The sequence below is a fragment of the Hippocampus zosterae genome, chromosome 1 (assembly GCF_025434085.1).
Source record: "Hippocampus zosterae strain Florida chromosome 1, ASM2543408v3, whole genome shotgun sequence".
NCBI lineage: Eukaryota > Metazoa > Chordata > Actinopteri > Syngnathiformes > Syngnathidae > Hippocampus > Hippocampus zosterae.
Genome location: NC_067451.1, coordinates 8,466,856 through 8,485,574, shown reverse-complemented (window position 1 = coordinate 8,485,574; position 18,719 = coordinate 8,466,856). Strand labels below are relative to the sequence as shown.

The 18,719-nt window shown below is 47.7% G+C and overlaps 1 protein-coding gene across 5 annotated transcripts in view; it reads right to left on the bottom strand.

The window, feature by feature from the left end:
• The window catches only part of si:dkey-172j4.3 (diacylglycerol kinase eta), a 31,076-nt gene that overhangs the window by 7,454 nt on the left and 4,903 nt on the right, over positions 1-18,719 (bottom strand). For 2 of the 5 annotated variants that reach the window (XM_052065855.1, XM_052065848.1), the window contains exons 4-22: positions 10,474-10,584; positions 10,268-10,348; positions 10,088-10,192; positions 9,286-9,418; positions 9,107-9,213; positions 8,906-9,031; positions 8,501-8,603; positions 8,243-8,402; positions 8,050-8,158; positions 5,519-5,658; positions 5,306-5,393; positions 5,124-5,215; positions 4,937-5,036; positions 4,160-4,225; positions 3,892-4,066; positions 3,697-3,795; positions 1,362-1,446; positions 1,167-1,274; positions 73-169 (exon numbers count right to left, since the gene is read on the bottom strand). In XM_052065855.1, the coding sequence (XP_051921815.1) occupies positions 73-169; positions 1,167-1,274; positions 1,362-1,446; positions 3,697-3,795; positions 3,892-4,066; positions 4,160-4,225; positions 4,937-5,036; positions 5,124-5,215; positions 5,306-5,393; positions 5,519-5,658; positions 8,050-8,158; positions 8,243-8,402; positions 8,501-8,603; positions 8,906-9,031; positions 9,107-9,213; positions 9,286-9,418; positions 10,088-10,192; positions 10,268-10,348; positions 10,474-10,584 (2,085 nt within the window). Of the gene's footprint in view, positions 1-72; positions 170-1,166; positions 1,275-1,361; positions 1,447-3,696; positions 3,796-3,891; positions 4,226-4,936; positions 5,037-5,123; positions 5,216-5,305; positions 5,394-5,518; positions 5,659-8,049; positions 8,159-8,242; positions 8,403-8,500; positions 8,604-8,905; positions 9,032-9,106; positions 9,214-9,285; positions 9,419-10,087; positions 10,193-10,267; positions 10,367-10,473; positions 10,585-11,280; positions 11,588-18,719 lie in introns of those variants that run through there. The other 3 variants (XM_052065839.1, XM_052065830.1, XR_007962446.1) reach the window with 3 other exon arrangements.

Below are 18,719 nucleotides of genomic sequence, written 5' to 3'. Positions count from 1 at the left end.
TGTGCGTGTGTGAAACAGAACCAGAATTTGGGCTTTCTTGTAAAGCTAAGTATCGTCCTGGAAATGGCGTACCTCCAGCTGGACCCTCTGTTCCAGGTTTTTGTAGGTCTTCTGGACCAGCTCTTTGGTCCCCAGAACTCCGTACCACATCATGTTCTTCGTGCGACTGCTGCGGGACATCAATCAACACACTTTCATCATCGGCGAGCATTTGTGTGGAGTCTTTACGACGATTACTTGCTGATTTTGCTGATTTTGCCCCCATCGAATAATTAAAAAAAAACAAAAAAACATGAACACAATCTGCATTTCCTGCTTGAAAAAGGGAATGGACCGTGACCGTTTCTGTGCAAACAATTTTGCTTCCAATGTCCCATTTATGGCACGGCTCGAAATTATTATTAGTATGATTTTCTACGCGGGGCGGACTCGCAAATTAATGGTCTGTCTCATTCAGGGAGCAATTTTTTTTCCGGTCCCCACAGGTGAATCCCGGGGAACTGAAGCAAGGCTTTTCATGAACGCAATAAAAATAATAAATCAACAATTTTTTTGTTCACCGAATCAGCAGCTTTCACTTCTTAACTTTGCATTATGTTTCACTGCAAACTTTTTCTTGTCTAGAAGCAAAGATAAATCGATTTTTTAATAGAACCCCCCACCCCTGCTGCAATGTCATTTTCTAACATTGATTTATTACAAATTATGCCTTTAGTGACTTGCTCTACATACAGCTCCAAGAAAAAAAAAGAAAAGGAAAAAAAAGCACAAAAACACAACGAAACGATTTTGACGTTTTAATAATCGAACATTTTAACTTTTTGAAAGCTAAACAAATTGAACCCTTTTCATGCGCCCTACAACCTGATAACATGAGAAGCTGTCCACTGGAGTAACAGCTGTCCCTCAAAGGGTTAATCTTTTTTCTCTTTGCAGACTCCACACTTTGTATTCTTCATAAAGTTAAAAAATAAAATAATTAAAAAAAAAAGTCCTATGCGGACTTTTTTTTTCCTGCTGTCCCTCTTGTTGTCATTGTTGACGCTCCCTTCCTTTGTGTGGCTAACAGCCGCTTCGGCACGGCGCGGTTCAAAAGGTCGACTCTTTTGCTAACGTTCACCTTGTGAACCCCGCCAAGAGGGATGCGAAACGGCTTCTTTGCTTACCTGCACTTTTTCGGATGCTCATCGCGCTTGTTGTTGAACTCCAGAGAGATCTTGGCGTCCAGGCCGATGCCGAAGTAATTGTTCATGACGCATTTCTCCCAGCATTGCCTGCGCGCAAACGGGGCGATGCTACCGTGAGGAGAATAAAAAACAGCGCGGCGGCGGCGGGCGGATCATGAGTGGATGAGCGCTTACACTGAGTCCTCGTTGAAGTTGACCGTGTGGAGGCTCGCCGGTTTCTCCAAGACGATGGGCGAAGATGGACTGAGACTTCTGATGCCTGGACAGAGGAGGAAGCTCGGGTAAGAGAAAAAAAACCCCAACCCGCACTCTACTTTTACGTGGAAAAGTAAAACAGTCACATGAGCAATTTTGAAGATCCCGTACAGTGAATTCATTCATTCATTCAGAGTTTGATTTTTTTTTTTCTAAATACACGATAGTCCCCCTCCAGATGTATTGCAAATGGCAAAGACACTTCTTTAGTTTTTTCTTGTCTCTTGAAGACGTTCGGGTTTCAGATCCAAAGGTGACTATCACACAAAAAGTTCAGGATTCCGGCTTTGATTGCACAGGATTTACATCTTGATGTGTGAAACAATCCAGGACAGCGCAGCCTCCACTTTTCAAGTGAGCAAAAGTCAAGTCAAGTCAACAGTATTTCTCGAGCACTTTCAAACAGCCATCGCTGCATACAAAGTGCTGTACATGGAGCGATTGAACATGCACAATAAACAGTAAGACGAATCGGTAATAAAGGCGGTAGAAAGCACCAAGCAGTAAAATCAAGAACAAATCTAAGTCATGCTGAGTCGAACGCCAAAGAATACAAGTGAGTTTTGAGGAGGGCTTTGAAGATGGGCAGCGAGGAGTCTTGCCGAATGTTCACTGGGAGGTCATTCCATAGAGATGGACCAGCAACAGAAAAGGCTCGATCCCCTCTGAGCCTCAGTTTAGTTCTTGGTACTTCAAATAATGTCTGGTCCACAGACCTGAGGCGCCGGGCAGGTGTGTAGGGGCGGATGAGCTCAGAGAGGTAAAGTGGCGCGGGATTATTCAGAGATTTGAAAACAAAGAGGAGGATCTTGAAAATAACTCTAAAATGAATGGGGAGCCAGTGAAGGGATGCCAGAGTGGGAGTTATATGCTCCCTCTTACGAGTACCCTTCAAGAGGCGAGCAGCGGCATTCTGGACCAGCTGAAGGCGCTTAATGGAGGACTGGCTGAGTCCAAAGTAAAAGTAAAAGCCAAAAAAGGTATCATACAACCACATCAGGCCCGCGACTCATTGATCATTCATCATTGACTTGATTGGAAACACTTTTCTGGGCCTCTTCTGCGGCCTCTCTCAGTTCTTGTTTGTTTCAGGTCAAGTCTCTTCCCTCCGTCTCCTCTTCAGCCGGTCAAAATGCATGCTCAGCAATTGCCTAGGCCAGTCTGAGACCTTTTTGTATTTATACCCGCCCGATGAAGTCCTTTGTTGTGTTTTGGGACAGCTACTGTATGTAGTTCTCCCTTATAGACCGAGTGATGAACTTTGGACACCAGTGCGAGTCGCCCCTCAGCCACGAACGACCCACTTCAGCGCCATCATTCGCATCAGTGGTTATCCCGAAAAATCCCGCCTTTTAGTTAACTCGCTAGCTAACTCCACTCCCGCAGTAGCCTTCGCGACATGACCGAATCGATAAACCGCAGACTAGCCCCAACACAAGTGGACATTTATATGCTAACTTACTCACTGTTCTCCAAAGGTACGGTAGATACTGTACGCAAATAACGTTAAAGTAAACCAAATAATTCTCCGACATTTTGACCATGACGTAGAAAAACTGAGATCGGTGGGGGGTTTTCTGCGTTACTTTTGTGCGATTGCTGCACTGCGAATGTGCGGGGGTTGATTTTATTCCAGCCACCAAAGGCTCGAAGTGGGAATATTTTTGCAGCTACAATTTGTCGTTAGCGGCTCGGCATCGGGGAAAGATTGCGAAACGAAATCGCATTCGTTTTCCCAGAGTGAGTATTGGAATTCCGTTGATAGCCGGCACATTCAGCGGCCATGGCCGCAGCATTTGAGAATGGAGAGAACGACTTGATTTTTTTTTTTAAGTCCCATTTTATATACATGGTGATTTTTTTTTCTTGGGAAGCACTCAAGTTGTCTTGTGTTATTTTTGTTATTTTGACTTCAAAATGGCGCCGCGAGAGTGGCTGCCTTTCCAGCAGCTCCTATTTTTTTGTTGTTCTACTTCTTCCTTTCATAACTTTGCTGCTGTGAATCCGGAATTTCTCCATTGCGAGACTAATAAAGGTTTTCTTTCTTAAATTAGGAGGCAGGCTTGTTTAAAAAAATGCTCAGTGGTAATTTGTCATGCAGGGTGGGGGCTCAACCGTTTCTTCCAAACAAACATGCTCATGAGAGCATCGCATGTGGGAAGCGACAGGTGGGGGACTCCAACTGTCCCAAAGGCCAACGCCGCCAATCACAAGACGGTCATTGGTGGACAAAAAGATTTGGCTTTGCACGTACGCATGTCCGCATCCTTGAGTTCCTCGCTGTTTTCCCGCTTGATGGAAGAAGACGACCACATCCTGTGGACCTGAGTGTGTCGGTTCTGCTCATCCACCACTGAAAGAAAAAAAAAAACAACCCAAAAGACGTGAGTGAGCGGGCTGCCCCTTCCCCCGCCCCCCCGCCCCCAAACAAACCCCGCTCCTCTTTCACCTTTCTCAGCCTGTTCGATGATCTGCCTCAGTGCCTTTTTCAGACTGTTGGCCCGCAGCATCAGCTGCTCCTTCGAGCGGTAAGTTTGAGCATCTGAGCTTACGTTGCTTGCATCTTTTTCGAGGCCTGAGCCATCACCGTCCGGGCTGGCCTGGGAGGAACCCGCTGGAACAACCTGGAAAATAAAAAAATCAGGATTTTTTAATTTTTTTTTGTCTTTGTTTTGCCCTTGACAAAAGGTAGCGCTTGGAGTTGCTCCTTCTATTACCTGAGCTTCAGCTTCTTCACTTAAGGCTTTTACCAGGGAATCCAGTTTCTCATTCAACAAAGCACACTGGGAGAACAGAGGAAAATTAGTCTTCACTTTATCTTTTCAGCTTCCAATTTTGGGGAAACGTCCATTTTCTAATCCGCTTAATCCTCACAAGTGCTTGCGGGGGTTGCTGGAGCCTATCTCAGCTGTCTTCGGGCAGTAGGCGGGCCACACCCTGATCAGGTTGCCAGCCAATCGCATACACAGACCAACAACTATTGGCGCTCACAATCACGCCTAGGGACAATTTGGAGTGTTCGATCAGCCTGCCGCGCATGTTTTTGGAATGTGGGAGGAAAACCGGAGCACCCGGAGAAAACCCACGCAGGCACACGGGGAGAACATGCAAACTCCACACAGGGAGGCCCGATCCGGAATCGAACCCAGAACCTCTGCACTGTGAGGCCGACGTTTCTAACCAGTCGCCCACTGTGCTTTTTGGGGGGAACAGTTTGGAGAAAGATTCTTTTTATCTCCCAATACACCAAACCAGCTCCATCGAGGCACGCTTGGATAAGGACCTCTTGATGAATGTGCAAAAATTTCTAAAGCTTCTCGATGATCTTTCCAGAAGAGTAAAAGCCGTAGCCGCAAATATGCTGAAACTCTGCTCGAGGGCATATTGACTTTTTACCTACTTGTGGCGTCACGGCTGAGCTTTGAACACAACACACACACACACGCACACACACACTCATGTGGCTGTTATAAAAGCCATTGCATAACATGAACCTTCTTTGCCATAGCGTCCGCTTCCTCCTTGTTCTCCGTGGCTCTCTCGTAGGCCTTGCCCACCTCCGCCACAAACTCATTCACCGTCCCACACAGGAACCTGTCGATGGAGGCAGGATTGGGGGGGGGGGGGGGGGTTGGTGGTCATGTGACACAGTAGGCGCAGGATGATGCATTGGACGCATACTTTGCAGAGGAAATGACATCGCTGTGTCGATCTGAATCCAGGATCTTGGCCAGGTGGGACGCCACAGAATCGGCATATTGAGTGATATGAACCTAGAGAAAAGAAAAAAAAAAGCAAAAGATATTCCTGAGATGATATTCAGGATGATGGCGACGCTGCTGATCAGCATCAGTTTCAATCACCTGCAGAGGAGAATCGAGGGTGTCCTCTTCTTTCGTCGATCGCGTGCGTTTTGAGGTGGGCGGAACCTCGTAGGTCATCACGCTCCATCTGACCGTACACACACACACACAGGTCAAAAATAGGAGGAAGGATGGCCTCAAAATTGCATTCAATGGAAGGATAAGTCCAGTTTTTGACAGGAAGTTTCTTTTTTTGAGTACAATGTTGCTCACCGGTCGAGCATTTTGGTGGTGGCCCTCTCCAGCTTCTCTAAGATCTGCAGCAGCTGAGCGTCGTCATCGCAGAGGCCCCCCCAGCCCAAAACTCGGGCCAGGTCGTTCCCGGTGCCCAGCGGCAGCACTCCCAGCTGGCACTGCCCAGGCGGAAGAGCGACAGAGGGGGGAAGTCACACCACGGTATGAACATATGCCCGGAAATGTTGACACAAGCGTGCGTGAGCAAAACCTGCGTCATACATGATCTCAAAGCGCATTCCCGGTAAATGGACACATCACGGGTGTGAAAGTTGAGCCGAAATGTAATCAGTCTTTCCGGCCGGACACTCATCCAAAGTGCCGATGAGATGAAATGACAACATTTATTTTACAATTACTTTCACTCCAAAGGTGCGCACGCACAGGGAAGTGAACCAGTAAAAAGGGGGGGGGGGGGAAGGCTGGCGTCAAAGGGGCATCTAGTTGACAGGGGGAGGCAAGCGCCAGGCTTGCCTCCCAAGGGGCCAGAACTGAAGGGCGCCCCGAGAGACGGCTGACATTGCCCCGTATCAAGGACTAAGCACCGCAACAAGAATGCGCGGCTGTCGGAAAACAGCAGCTTATGAGCTTTTGTGGGCCGGCGGGCCCTGCGGCTGACTTGGCACCACGACCACAACCAGATGCCATCGTGAGCTGTTGGGATTTGGAGAGCTTCCTAATGGGGCAAAATACAAACAGGCTTATTTGAATGACATCGACGGCACAACGAAACGAACCGTTTTCAGGGACAGCCCATCAAGTTATCAGGTTACAGGTTCTCTTTTTCTTGGTGCATGAAAAGGTTCATCAGTTAATAGGGGGGGGGGGGGTTCACACGGCAACTTTTGCTCCGGTGTAGCCCCTGAAAACGGCTTAAACCTTCAGCTGGTACAGAATGCCGCTGCTCGCCTCTTGACTGGTACTCGTAAGAGGGAGCACATAACTCCTACTTTGGCATCCCTTCACTGGCTCCCCATTCATTTTAGAATTATTTTTAAGATCCTCCTCTTTGTTTTCAAATCTCTGAATAATCTCGCGCCACCTTACCTCTCTGAGCTCATACGCCCCTACACCCCTGCCCGGCGCCTCAGGTCTGTGGACCAGTCTTTGCTAGACGTACCAAGAACTAAACTGAGGCTCAGAGGGGATCGAGCCTTTTCTGTTGCTGGTCCCTCTCTCTGGAATGACCTCCCACTGAACATTCGGCAAGCCTCCTCGCTGCCCATCTTCAAAGCCCTCCTCAAAACTCACTTGTATTCTTTGGCATTCGACTCAGCATGACTTTGATTTGTTCTTGGTTTTACTGCTTGGTGCTTTCTACCGCCTTATTACTTATTACTTATTACTGATTCGTCTTACTGTTTATTGTATATGTTAAATCGCTCCATGTACAGCACTTTGTATGCAGCGATGGCTGTTTGAAAGTGCTCTATAAATACTGTTGACTTGACTTGACTTGACTTAAACCGGAGCAAATTGAACACTGCTTGAGGAGGTGGTTTAAACATTTGCTCCGGAGCAAATGCTCGTTTGCGGGGCAGCACCGATGTAAAAAATGGGATGTGTGAACGCTACAGCGGTAGCCTCGCTACGCATGAGAAGAGTTGATTACGTACGGGGAGAATGCGTTGCTTTCGTTCTCTGTTGTACTTCCGTCATCTTTCCTTTTGCAGGGGACTGGACTGTCTCAGAGTTGTTTGTGTAGAATTTCTTTTGTGATTTCCTCTCTTGATTTTCTGTTTGGTGCGTGATGTTTGCTTTTCTGAGTGTCATTGAAGTCATCGTTGATTTTCGGGGGCGGTCATTGAATGCCTCTCGAGCAGAAGGCACAGAGACCGAGAAGGAAAAGGACGTGCCTGTCGTTGCTTGAGTTAAACAAATGAATAAAGTGTATGTTGTAAAAGGAACCGACACGACAGCTCTTTGTTTTATTTCCGTATTAATCGTATTAATTGTAATTAGTCGTATTAATCGTATTGCATGGCCGCAGAAAGTGCCGGCTGCACCGGGGTAAACACGCGTCGCTTTAGTCAGCAGCTTTTTACGTGTGAACGCTCCACAAAATTTGCTCCGGCGTAAGAAATATCGCAACAAAAGACGTCGGTGCAAATATGTGTGCCGTGTGAACACCCCTAATGAGGGCATGCAAAAAGGGAATAGAAATATTCACGCTAAGAAGTACGTGTGTGCAATTGCGCACTGGTCGCACTCTTTCGGAACACGCAAATGTATAAAGTGCATTTAAAAAAAAAATCAAACAGGAAACATGTTGGCATTTTCATATTCATCAAGTCGGCCAAACGGTGCAGGTGTGAAAACACATTTAGTCTCGGGTCCTATAGGCGACTACTTGACAATTATATTCGTGTCGCTCTACCTTGCTAATATAGCATATTAGCATATGGTTCTTTCAAACCAAAAGCTCGTCGAACGACAAAACGGACCGTTGCTGATGATGTTGTGACATCACGCCCTCACCCGCCCTCATCGCTCTCTTTCTCGGCTCTCACCTGCTTGTGGAGGTTGAGTTTGTCCAGCTCCGAAAGCACCCAGCCCACGCTGCCGTCGCCCCCGCACACCAAGATTCGGAACGTCACAAACTTCTGGAAGAGGCGCAGGCTGGAACACAAAACGAGATGAGGGAAACGCCCGTGGTGCAAAACGTTAACGTTGAGCACGGACAGCAGAGCGAGAACCCCCTACCCGAGTTCCGGACCGCCGTTCATCAGATCAAAGACTTGAGCCGGGTTGAGGAGCTGCTTGAACTTGCGCAGGAACTTGACACCCTGGTTGTCCCCGCTTTTGGAGTTGACGAGAACCAGGAGAGGACTGGAACAGGACGCAGACGTGGCCTTCCAGAAGCCTAACGAGCAGCGAGTTGATTTCGAAGAAAAAAAAAAACGGCGAGGGTCACAGGCCGGTAAGACATTGTGTGGGGGTGGAAGGCGGGGGGGCTCTCACCATCAGAGTCGATGCTGTTAAGTGCAGTGGGAGGAATGATGGAAACTCTGCACTGACCCAGGGGGCAGACTTTGTCCATTTGTTCTTTACAGCTACTGTGGACCTGATGTGTTTCCAAACACAAATACACGCACGTCAGGAAAATAAGCGGTCTCCAGAGTAATTCCGTGTTCCGGCGCAAATGTGAAATGCAACCGATGACACTCGGCTAACCTTTACAAATACCAGTGCTTTTAGTGCGTGTGTTTTTGTGTACGCTAGGAACGGCCGTCTCATCGGACCAAAACACCGACGCGTGCCTTTTGAAGTCCAAGCGTGGGATGGAGTTGACATCATCTCGTATCTTCTTTCATTCTAATTGGCATCGGCAAAGCGAGAGTCGATGGAACCGCGAGTCGCTCTTACAATCGCTTTGCACCAGAGGCAGCGCCAGTCCTGCAGCCGCCGAACGCTGCCGCAGTTCTTGTCGCACACCACGCACTTGGCGCTGACGGGCAGGTTGCCTTCCAGCCACTGGTGGGGCATGGACACCTGGGGGAAAAAACCCACCACAGTGTCAGGATATCACCCCCCCCCCCAAAAAAAAACAAAAAACAAAACACACACCCCTTCCTCATCTTCAATGATGTCGTTGCCGATCGAGACCAGCGTGGTCCACTTGCAGTTGTTGGTGGAGCGGACGGCGCAGCGCTTGTGGGCCTTAAACTTGCAGACTTTGGCAAGACGGCAAGTCAAAAGTGGCGCTCACGTCTCCTGGAAAACGTGGCGCGCGCGTGGAAGCGTACCTTCGCAGGAAAGGCCGTGGGAGGTGACGCCCGGCAGGGCCTCCCTGCAGACGTTGCAGAAGGTGGGCCGGGCGTGCGAGCAGGCGTACCAGTTGTGCATTCCCGAAAAATGCTCCACGTTGAACTGGCTGGCCTGCACGGAGAAGGAAGCCGTCACAAACGCGTGCTTTGCCTTGAAAAGGACTGTTAGAGCCATAAGGAAAATTTGGTTAAATTATAAATGCAGCCTTTTGAATAATTAGAATTTAATAGATGCAAGGCGTTTGGTTTATATTTGATATTTTATTAGAACAAATTTATTAAGAACATCGAAGTATCTGGGCTCCATTGGTTGTCCTGTTTTTAGTCTGTTAAGAGGCTAGATTTATGTAAACATCTTTAGGAAGACAGTAGGGCATGGAGCAACACCTTTTTTTGACCGTACTTCGTGTTTGCTTATTTCGTACTTCATGTTTGCTTAATTCGTACTTTATGGGAACTGATTTCGTATTTCGTTTAAGTGTATTGTATAAGTTTTATTAATCCATTTGATAAAGCCTTAATTTGTGTTCAAGAAAATAAAGAGATTCGGGGGTTTTTTTGGATCAACGATGGCGGCCTAGTGTATTCCTTGTTGTCGCCGTGGAAAGGAAAAGCCCGTCGAAGAAAAGCACGAGTCAAAACCTACATGCGCTGGTGACATAGCGACAAAAGGATAGTAAGTTGCCGCTACAAGGACGTTGCTTTACGGAGAACGGGAGGAAGAAAGCGTGCGCGAAGGGTCCGTCCAAATGCCCCCCCCAAACCACCAAAAAACACTCACCTCGTAGATTTCCCACTTCTGGACAGACCTGAGGGCCCCGATCCAGTCTTCCATTTCCTTCCTGTTCTCAGCACACAGCATCAATTTGCGAAAAGGAGTGATAACCTGAGGAAAGGTGAGGCATTAGCAACGCAGCCTCACCGAGAAGTCACGGGCGGCATCATTTGAGGTGACGCTCACCGTGAAGCTGTTGTTGATGTTCTTGGTGCCGGTTTCGGCCACGCTGGCATCGGACAAGTCGACTTCGTCAAAAATAAGAGACTTTAAAAAAAAAACAAAAAAAAACACGTTGACAAAAATGGGCAGCGACGACGACGGTTTGGCAGTAATTCTGAACGGGGAAGCGTTTTTTTTTTTTTTTTTTGGCGGCTGACAGAGGCAATTACCTTACAGTCCTTGGCATAGTAGAGCGTTCTTCCACGGAGCTTGAAGTACCGGCGCTTCCACCTTTGAAAGGAGCTCGTCTGCTTCAACAGGTTTCCCTCTTTCACGCTCTTCTGCGCAAGCACATATAAGGGAAGACAACGCACATGAGGCAGCCGGCGAACGCACAACGGAGCACTTTCTCGTCAAGAGACTATGCGTAATTACATCTACTCGAGCCAAACACCGGGTTTGATTTCCTCGACCAACCGAGCAAGGCGGATGGCGAAACTGTTCTGCTTGTTTGCCTTGAGAAGCGGTTTCTGTCTCAGCATACTCGACAAACACAGACAGCAGTTTCCAGAAGCAACAACAACAACGCGGGCTGGAATCTGCCCTTGCCGTCAATGTTTGGATGTGATTCCTGGGGGGGGCTTTCTTTGCACATCACCGGCACTCGTGTCGACTCAGCGTGCAAATAATGGAGGCTGCTAGTTAACTCATTCACTCCCAATGACGTTTTTAAACGTCTTTTCAGACTTGGTCTAGAATTGGCTGGTACTGAATGAGTTAGGTGTGTGTGTGTGTGGGGGGGGGGGGTCCAAAGTACTCAGAAAGTGACACTTGCGAGGTTGTCAAGGAGTGCTGAGTTGAGCACCGCAAGCTATCTTGCGGCATTCCCATTTATGGCTTGCTTGGACTTTGTTCCAAAAGCGGCACGAGCGCACAAGGGCCAAGTCCAAAGTGAGCAATCAGAACCACCAGAACTGCTATTCCTGCACCCGACACAACCGAACTAAGCATGCGTTCCTTTCCGCGGTCACACTGACCTCTTCCACAGAGTGGCTCCAATAGAAGCTCTGAACCAAATTGGCTTCCGGTCGGTCCTCTTGGCTTAGCTGCTCATCCTCGCCGAGCCACGCGGGAGACAAGCAGCACCACCTCGCTCGGCAGAGGGCCAGCATCGGCGGGCGATGCGCGGCATGGACCTCAGTGGATTAATTATTCCTTTTTTTTTTTTTTAGTTACTTAGCAAATGATTGAAAAAGTAACAAACGAAACTAACAGAAAAAGGTCAAGCAAGGCATGACAGCTCTCGAGCTGCTGCCAGACCGGACCAGCCCGCAACTCGCATTCCACGCTCGCGGCTCCTCAAACAATACGCGGTCACTTCCTGCCTCTCACACCTTGTTAGTTGGCAACACCCCTGCAGGTGTGCTCAAAGGACCCCCCCCCTCCCCCTCATTTTAGCGTCTGCGTGTGTTTACTATCGGTGCCAGTTAGACAGGTTCCACGAGTAATATATTTATAGCCACAAGGAAATAGGCTTGTTCCTACCTGAACACACACACACACACACACACACGCATACGCACCACTCCCCTCTGGTGTGTTTGCGTGCGTGCGTGTGCGTCGGTGTGTACATACGCACATCACGTGCGCTTCTGTTTTTTTGGGGTTTTTTTTTTAACCAAGCTTCAACGCTGTGACTCGCTCTTAGACTTCAATCAAACAATCGCGCCATTTCATATCAATCAACGATCTTACCTTTGTTTTATTCGGCCAGTTTTACTCGATTAAAAACAAAAGGTTAAAAAAAAATAGACAAAGTGGAATTTCTGTAGGGGCCTCTTCAAATGACGTCATTTTTTGACATGTTGCAATGTAATACAATTCATATTATCAGTTACTTGCAACGTTTCTTTACGATATTACCGTCTGAGTTTCTCACTATTTTCAAGTGACTTAAAAAAAAAAAAGGATCTGCGATTTATGTATTTGAACATTTGAACCCTTTCATGTACCCTGCAACCTGATCACACGTTACGCCGTCCACTGCAGTAGCCGCTGTCCCCGAAAGGGTTAACTCATTCACTCCCAAAGACGTTTTTAAACGTCTTTTTAGACTTGGTCTAGAATTGGCTGGTCCTGAATGAGTTAAAAGGAAAATGCCGACTTTATGACAGTAGCCGGATGAAGTTAACTTGTAATGAGGATCTTTAACTACGTCTAGTTAACTACGTCGTCTAATTAATCCTTAACTACAATGATCAAGATTTTCTTTTTAAAGACAAATATTGGAACTGATATTTGGTCCAATAATTAAATAAATCTCGATTGTACAATCTATGTTCTCAATGGGCTGCTTTCTCTTCATGTCTTTATTTTTTTTTTGCATCTAGTTTTGTGTTGCGACAATGTAACAAAATTACTGGACTCAGCAACTGTAATAATATTACAAAAAGAGAAATAACTCATTATGTTACTACTTTGTTGCCACCTAAATGTAATATATTATTGCAACATGTTATTATTATTAATTTTTGGGGGGTTAACACATAATCCCCAACACTACTCATTAGTGTCTCCATGTCATTTGTTACAAAAATATCAAATATTGTTGTTGTGCGGTTACTCAGATCACCATCAGATTTGATCAGCGGCACCGGCAAAGCATTATTCACAAACTGATACGTTGTCTTGAATCAAAACCGGAAAAAAAAAAAAAAAGCTACGTCTGGACGGATCTACGCCCGCGTTGAACGACCCCCAAAATCAACCACTCCCGGGAACCCCCTCCACCCCCCAAAAGACCATTCAACTCCAACATCCTTGAGAAGGACGACTAAAAAGCACAAACAAACAAAAGCTGAAAATCAAACGCCTGATGACACCACAAAGCTTTTGTATAAATCTCGTAAATAGCTGCCGGCGATTTTGTTCACTAGCTGCTTAGTCATCAAAATGCAGGCACACACGCCGGCACCTTGTGACCTTTTCACACACGCTTGCTCATGTTTTTGCCATCGCGCCAGGCCCGGACCTCGAAGGGGCACTTGTGCACGTTGCCCAGCGGGGGGCAGCGAGAGCGAGAGTGAGAGAGAAAATAAATATTTGGGAGGCTTGAAATAGACACACCCTCGCATCGGGGCGTCATGCGCAAACATGTAGCTCTGACCGCTAGCACGGAGGCACAGTTAAAGCAAGGCGTGGGAGGACTTTGCACCATGGCGACCACATCCTGTCTCATGCACCCCCGTGTATTTATTTATAGACACTCCAACACACATAGCACACATGACTTGTACAGGAAAAGAAACGGATGAGTGTCTACTCGGGTAGAGCAACGCACGTTTTTTAAACTGTTAATGTCATTTTGAACTATCATCCCCTTTTTGGGATTCTGCCTGTAAGGGTTTGTGCATGAAAGGACACCTAATCTCCTGCTAGTGACGGGGAGGAGGGTGAATGGAAGCGGGTTTGTGGCTCGTCGGAGCATACGGACCAAATCTGATTCTGGTGCGCTGCTGGATAATCCTTACACATGCACGAACGCACGCACGCACGCACGCACAGGAAAAGGAGAGTGATGACAGCCGCTTGTCTCGAATGTCCTGATGTGATTAGCATGTTGTTGTTGATTGCTACATGAATTGTGTTTGTAATGCTGCAAAAAAAAAAAGCAACCAAAAAAAAAAAGCAAGTGCCTCAAAATCCGTCGCATTGTCTCAGACGTCATGGAAATTTTAGACCTGCACGCTACTGAATCATTTGCGATGCAAAGAACATTTTGCGAATAGCTAGCGGTGGTTTCAAATAGTCATCAGCCGAGGTGGGATCGGGCATGACACGATTTGCGCGCAGTGGCTCTCCCGCAACTGGCTACATCTTTCATAAGCATCCCCAAATGAGAGGAAGAATTTTTCAGCTCATCCCTTTTCCACTCGGCCATTTGAACCATCAGTTGACCTCTGACCCGCTCGATAAAGAAGAGCTCGTTTCGTTGCCATTTGTATTCCACATTCATTTACGCCGCGACATTATTTTGAGACATTTTTGGAGATTTCTTCGAGACCAGGCATGACCTCATTCAGATTTATTAGGCCTCTGCGTTCATTAGCTCCTAAGAGCAACCCCCACTCCCACATAGGAGGAGGAGGAGCCCAATGGGTTATTCTCGGAAAGGAGCACACGCTAAGGCCGCCCCTTTTATCACCAACGGGCTCTGTCAAGTAATGTGCCTTTTCACCACGGCCATTTCGCCGATAAAATTCATCTCTGCGCAGTCTGGCCAGGCCCAGGATTATGTGCACCGTGGGTAATTCGAGTTGAGGGCACCTCGTGGTCCATGTGAAGTAAATTTGGTGCCTAGACCCCTGAAAATGCAAGTAAAGGTTCTGTCAAAAGCCGCTACCTGCCCCATTACAAATATTTGATGAGCAGAGGCCTCGCTTTAGAAGGATGTGGTCGCCCGGCCGGCGGACTGCAGGCGCTTTGCGAATCGTGCACACGGCGGCCTCGTTACCCAGCTTGCACACTCGAAAGGAAAACGAGTGTGGGGGGGCTGCGCCAAAGCCTGTCTGCAAGATGATTCACTGGGCTTCTTTATATTCTGCTCGTAGCTTCACAACTTCCCTTCCCTAAATGAACCAGATGACCCGGAAGTACGTCGGAACTCGAAATGCACTTTGGAAAGGTGCCTCCGTGCACCCTTTAGCAAACTCCGGAATAACCTTTACTAAAGGATAGGAGATGTCCTGTATTACTCACATTTACCCGCGAGTTTACGGGGTGGAGCCTATCTTAGCCGTCGCGCAATAAGCGGGTACCACCCTGAACCAGTTGGCAGCTAATCGCAGGGCACACACAGACAAACAACCATTTGCACTCACTATCACACTTAGGCAGAATTGGGAGCAGGGGTGTCAAAATAAATATTGTCGCGGGCCACATTGTAGTTACGGTTTCCCTTGGAGGGCCGTTATGAATTTTGGGAAGCCATATCAATGTTTAATCGCCTCCACATGTTACATACACAGCGCACAATAAATTGATGGATGACTAGTTTTAAAATCAGAAGTCACGAATAACGACTGTTATTGTGGATTACGTGTGATAATTTGAAATTTTCGGCTCAGACTTTAGCAAGCATCATGGAAAACTTGCTTGGTTTGCTTTTGCGGGCCACATAAAATGACGTGGCGGGCCAGATCTGGCACCCGGGCCTTGACTTTGACACCTGTGATTTAGAGTCAAAGTCAAGGTCAAGTCAAAGTCAAGAATGTTTTGGGAAATGTTGGGAGAACACCCAAAGAAAACCCACACAAGAACGAGGAAAACATGAAAACTCCACCCAGGAGGGCCCGAACTCGGAATTGAACCCCAGACCACAGTATGTGTGTGTGTGTGTGTGTGTGTGTGTGTGTCTGTGTGTGCAAGTGTGTGTGTGTGAGAGAGAGGGAGTGTTTTAAGTACAAAACAGCATATAAGGAAACCTGCACTTGTGAACATAAGAATTTGCCTACAAACGTTTGAAGACTCTTTGCTCTCGCTTAGAGGGTGGGGGGGGGGGGCGTATCTCGCCGATAAAAGACATGAATACGATACCTGGGGTATGAAAAGATTCAATTCAAGAGCAGTACTTTTTCAGTGGAACGATTCGCTTCGGTTTGACTCAGCGGGGTTACAATTTGATTCAGTGTGGTTGGGCTGCAGCTTTTGCCAGGCTCATTCATTTGTAAAAGATGATCCGCACAGAAAAAAAAGCAAAAAAAAAACTAAAAATATAAAATGCAGAAATGTGCATGGGGTAAAAGGAAAAAGAAAGGCGGCTCGAGACTGACGTCATCAATACTCGCTGCATGTCGTGTGATGATGTCGGTTGGGAAAAGTGGAGTGGAATTCATTTGAAACATTGCAAGTACATTTAATTAATTAATTAATTATTTTTTTTACACAGTGAGCAATAGCTTTGAACACTTTACCCTCTTAATATTAATTACACGTGTATTACACGAAACACGTGTATTTCATATTTACTTGGGTGGTCTTTGCCTAGCATTTACATTTCTTTCATCACCTTAAACATTAAAGTGGTCACGCTGCAGAAAAAGAATTTGAAAAGCGTGCAAATACTCTCTCTCTCACGGCATTTTGTGCGCTGCAGCTCATATTACGAACACACAACGCGGGTCAAAGTTGTGCTGTCAGTCTCCATTAGGTATCAAAGAGGAGATGGCGAGTGATCGATCCACGCGCGCGCCCACAACGGCGCACGCACGCACACACAAACGGCCGGCAGTTATCGATCAACACTCATTCGGACGGCTACGAAAAACACAAGCGCACGTGTCAGGCCGAGGCTCATTAGTGAACACACAAACGCACAACAGCGACTGACTGAGAGCACCCGTCTTCAGTTCAAGCCGCGCGCCGGCGTGCGGAGAGACGTTGCTCTTTCCGTGTCACGAGCCCAATTTCAAAGTGAGTGACAGCAGTTTGACACCGGCGCTGAAGATCAGCTCATTAGCTGTATTTTTGGTCTCATGCGGTCACAGGCGCGTGACACGCGCGCTCTCGTTAATGGGGTTGTTGCAGGCTGAGGCCTTGTGGGAGGAGAAAGGACAGGGCGTGACGGAGAGGGAAAAGACAAAAAAAGGAGAGAGAGAGAGAGTGACGCCCGGGGAGGCAAGGAGAGAACAAGAGATGAATAAAAAGGGATGTCGCAGCAGCAGCGGTGGGACAAGACAGGATACAAGATAAGGATGTGAAGGACAAGAAGAGGACAAAAAGGAGCGCGAGCGGAACACGCTGAGGCTGAAAGGCAGAACAACCCGGGCTGGTGACAGGAAGAGTCCACGGAAATCACAAAAGCGGCATGGAGGCGTGCGCGGTGCTGCACTGAAACATTTTGTTTGACATCCTCCCGCATTTGCTTTGATTGCTCCGCACGTTCCTCCCTCGGTTCCTCTTTACAGCGAGCGGCTACTTGCTTCCACTTGAAATCGCAAACACTACGCCGCAAATCGACCGGTGCTAAAAGTTTGTGGACGGTGTTCAAAACGGACTGTTGGACTGCTGCTGTAACATCACCCCGGGGCTTTCACAACTGATACGTTGTGAAAAAGCGCTGTCGCCTGGATTCAACCCTCGATTGGAAATGAAATCACGCCCTTAATGTCATCAAAGTTCACCAGTGAGATAACAGGTCACATTAATTATTCATTCATCTTCCGAACCGCTTGATCCTCACTAGGGTCGCGGGGGGGTGCTGGAGCCTATCCCAGGTGTCTTCGGGCAGGAGGCGGGGGACACCCTGAATCGGTTGCCAGCCAATCACAGGGCACACAGAGACGAACAACCATCCACGCTCACACTCACACCTATGGACAATTTAGAGCCTTCAATCAGCCTGCCACGCATGTTTTTTGGAATGTGGGAGGAAACCGGAGCACCCGGAGAAAACCCACGCAGGCCCGGGGAGAACATGCAAACTCCACACAGGGAGGCCGGAGGTGGAATCGAACCCGGTACCTCTGCACTGTGAAGCCGACGTGCTAACCACTGGACTACCGGGCCGCCACATTAATTAGCCGATAATTCCAATTCCGTATCATGTGGACATCTTGACCAGTCGCATGGGCCACTTGGCCAATCATCGTTGTAGTTTTTGTGATGCCACATGGGCCACACGGCCAAGCGGGTTCATTTAACGCGGTGTTGAACATGTTTTGGTCCAAGTAGATGTCGGCATCTTAAGAGCGATGAGCTGCATGTTGATTCAAACTTTGCTTTTCACTCGCCTTGAATTATGGTTCTTACTGAATCCTGCCGGGCCTGCATGGGTTTTCTCCGGGTGCTCCGGTTTCCTCCCGCATTCCAAAAACATGCGTGGCAGGCTGATTGAACGCTCAAAATTGTCCCTACGCGTGAGTGTGAGCGCGGATAGTTGTTCTTCTGTGTGTGCCCAGTGATTGGCTGGCAACCGGTTCAGGGTGTCCCCCGCCTACTACCCGAAGACGGGCTGGGGATAGGCTCCAGCACCCTCCCCGACCCTCGTGAGGATAAGCGGATCCGAGAATGGATGGATGGATGGATACCGAATCCCGCGTATGTGTGAACTTGTCGGAGCCCTCTACCGCACCCAAACCATGTATTTGTTCTGCAAAATGTAAACAAAAATTAGATGATACAAAAAGCCAAGCGTTCTTTCTCCAATCTCGTCGACAAGGCGTCACCAACTTGCTATCCGAGTGCCAAATTATGCAAACTTTTGGTCTTTTGTCATTTGGCTATCTAGGCCGACAGGAAATGGCCTTGAGTATGTCACGTTAATCGTCTTGTGTCCATATTCTTCTTTCTGTTTTGCTGCCATCTGATTTTGATGGTGGTCCAAAGATCCACCCGATGATCAATGCATCCAACCAGCTACACCAGGGGTGCCCATTAGGTAGATCCTGATCTACCGGTAGATCTAAGACGGGTCCCA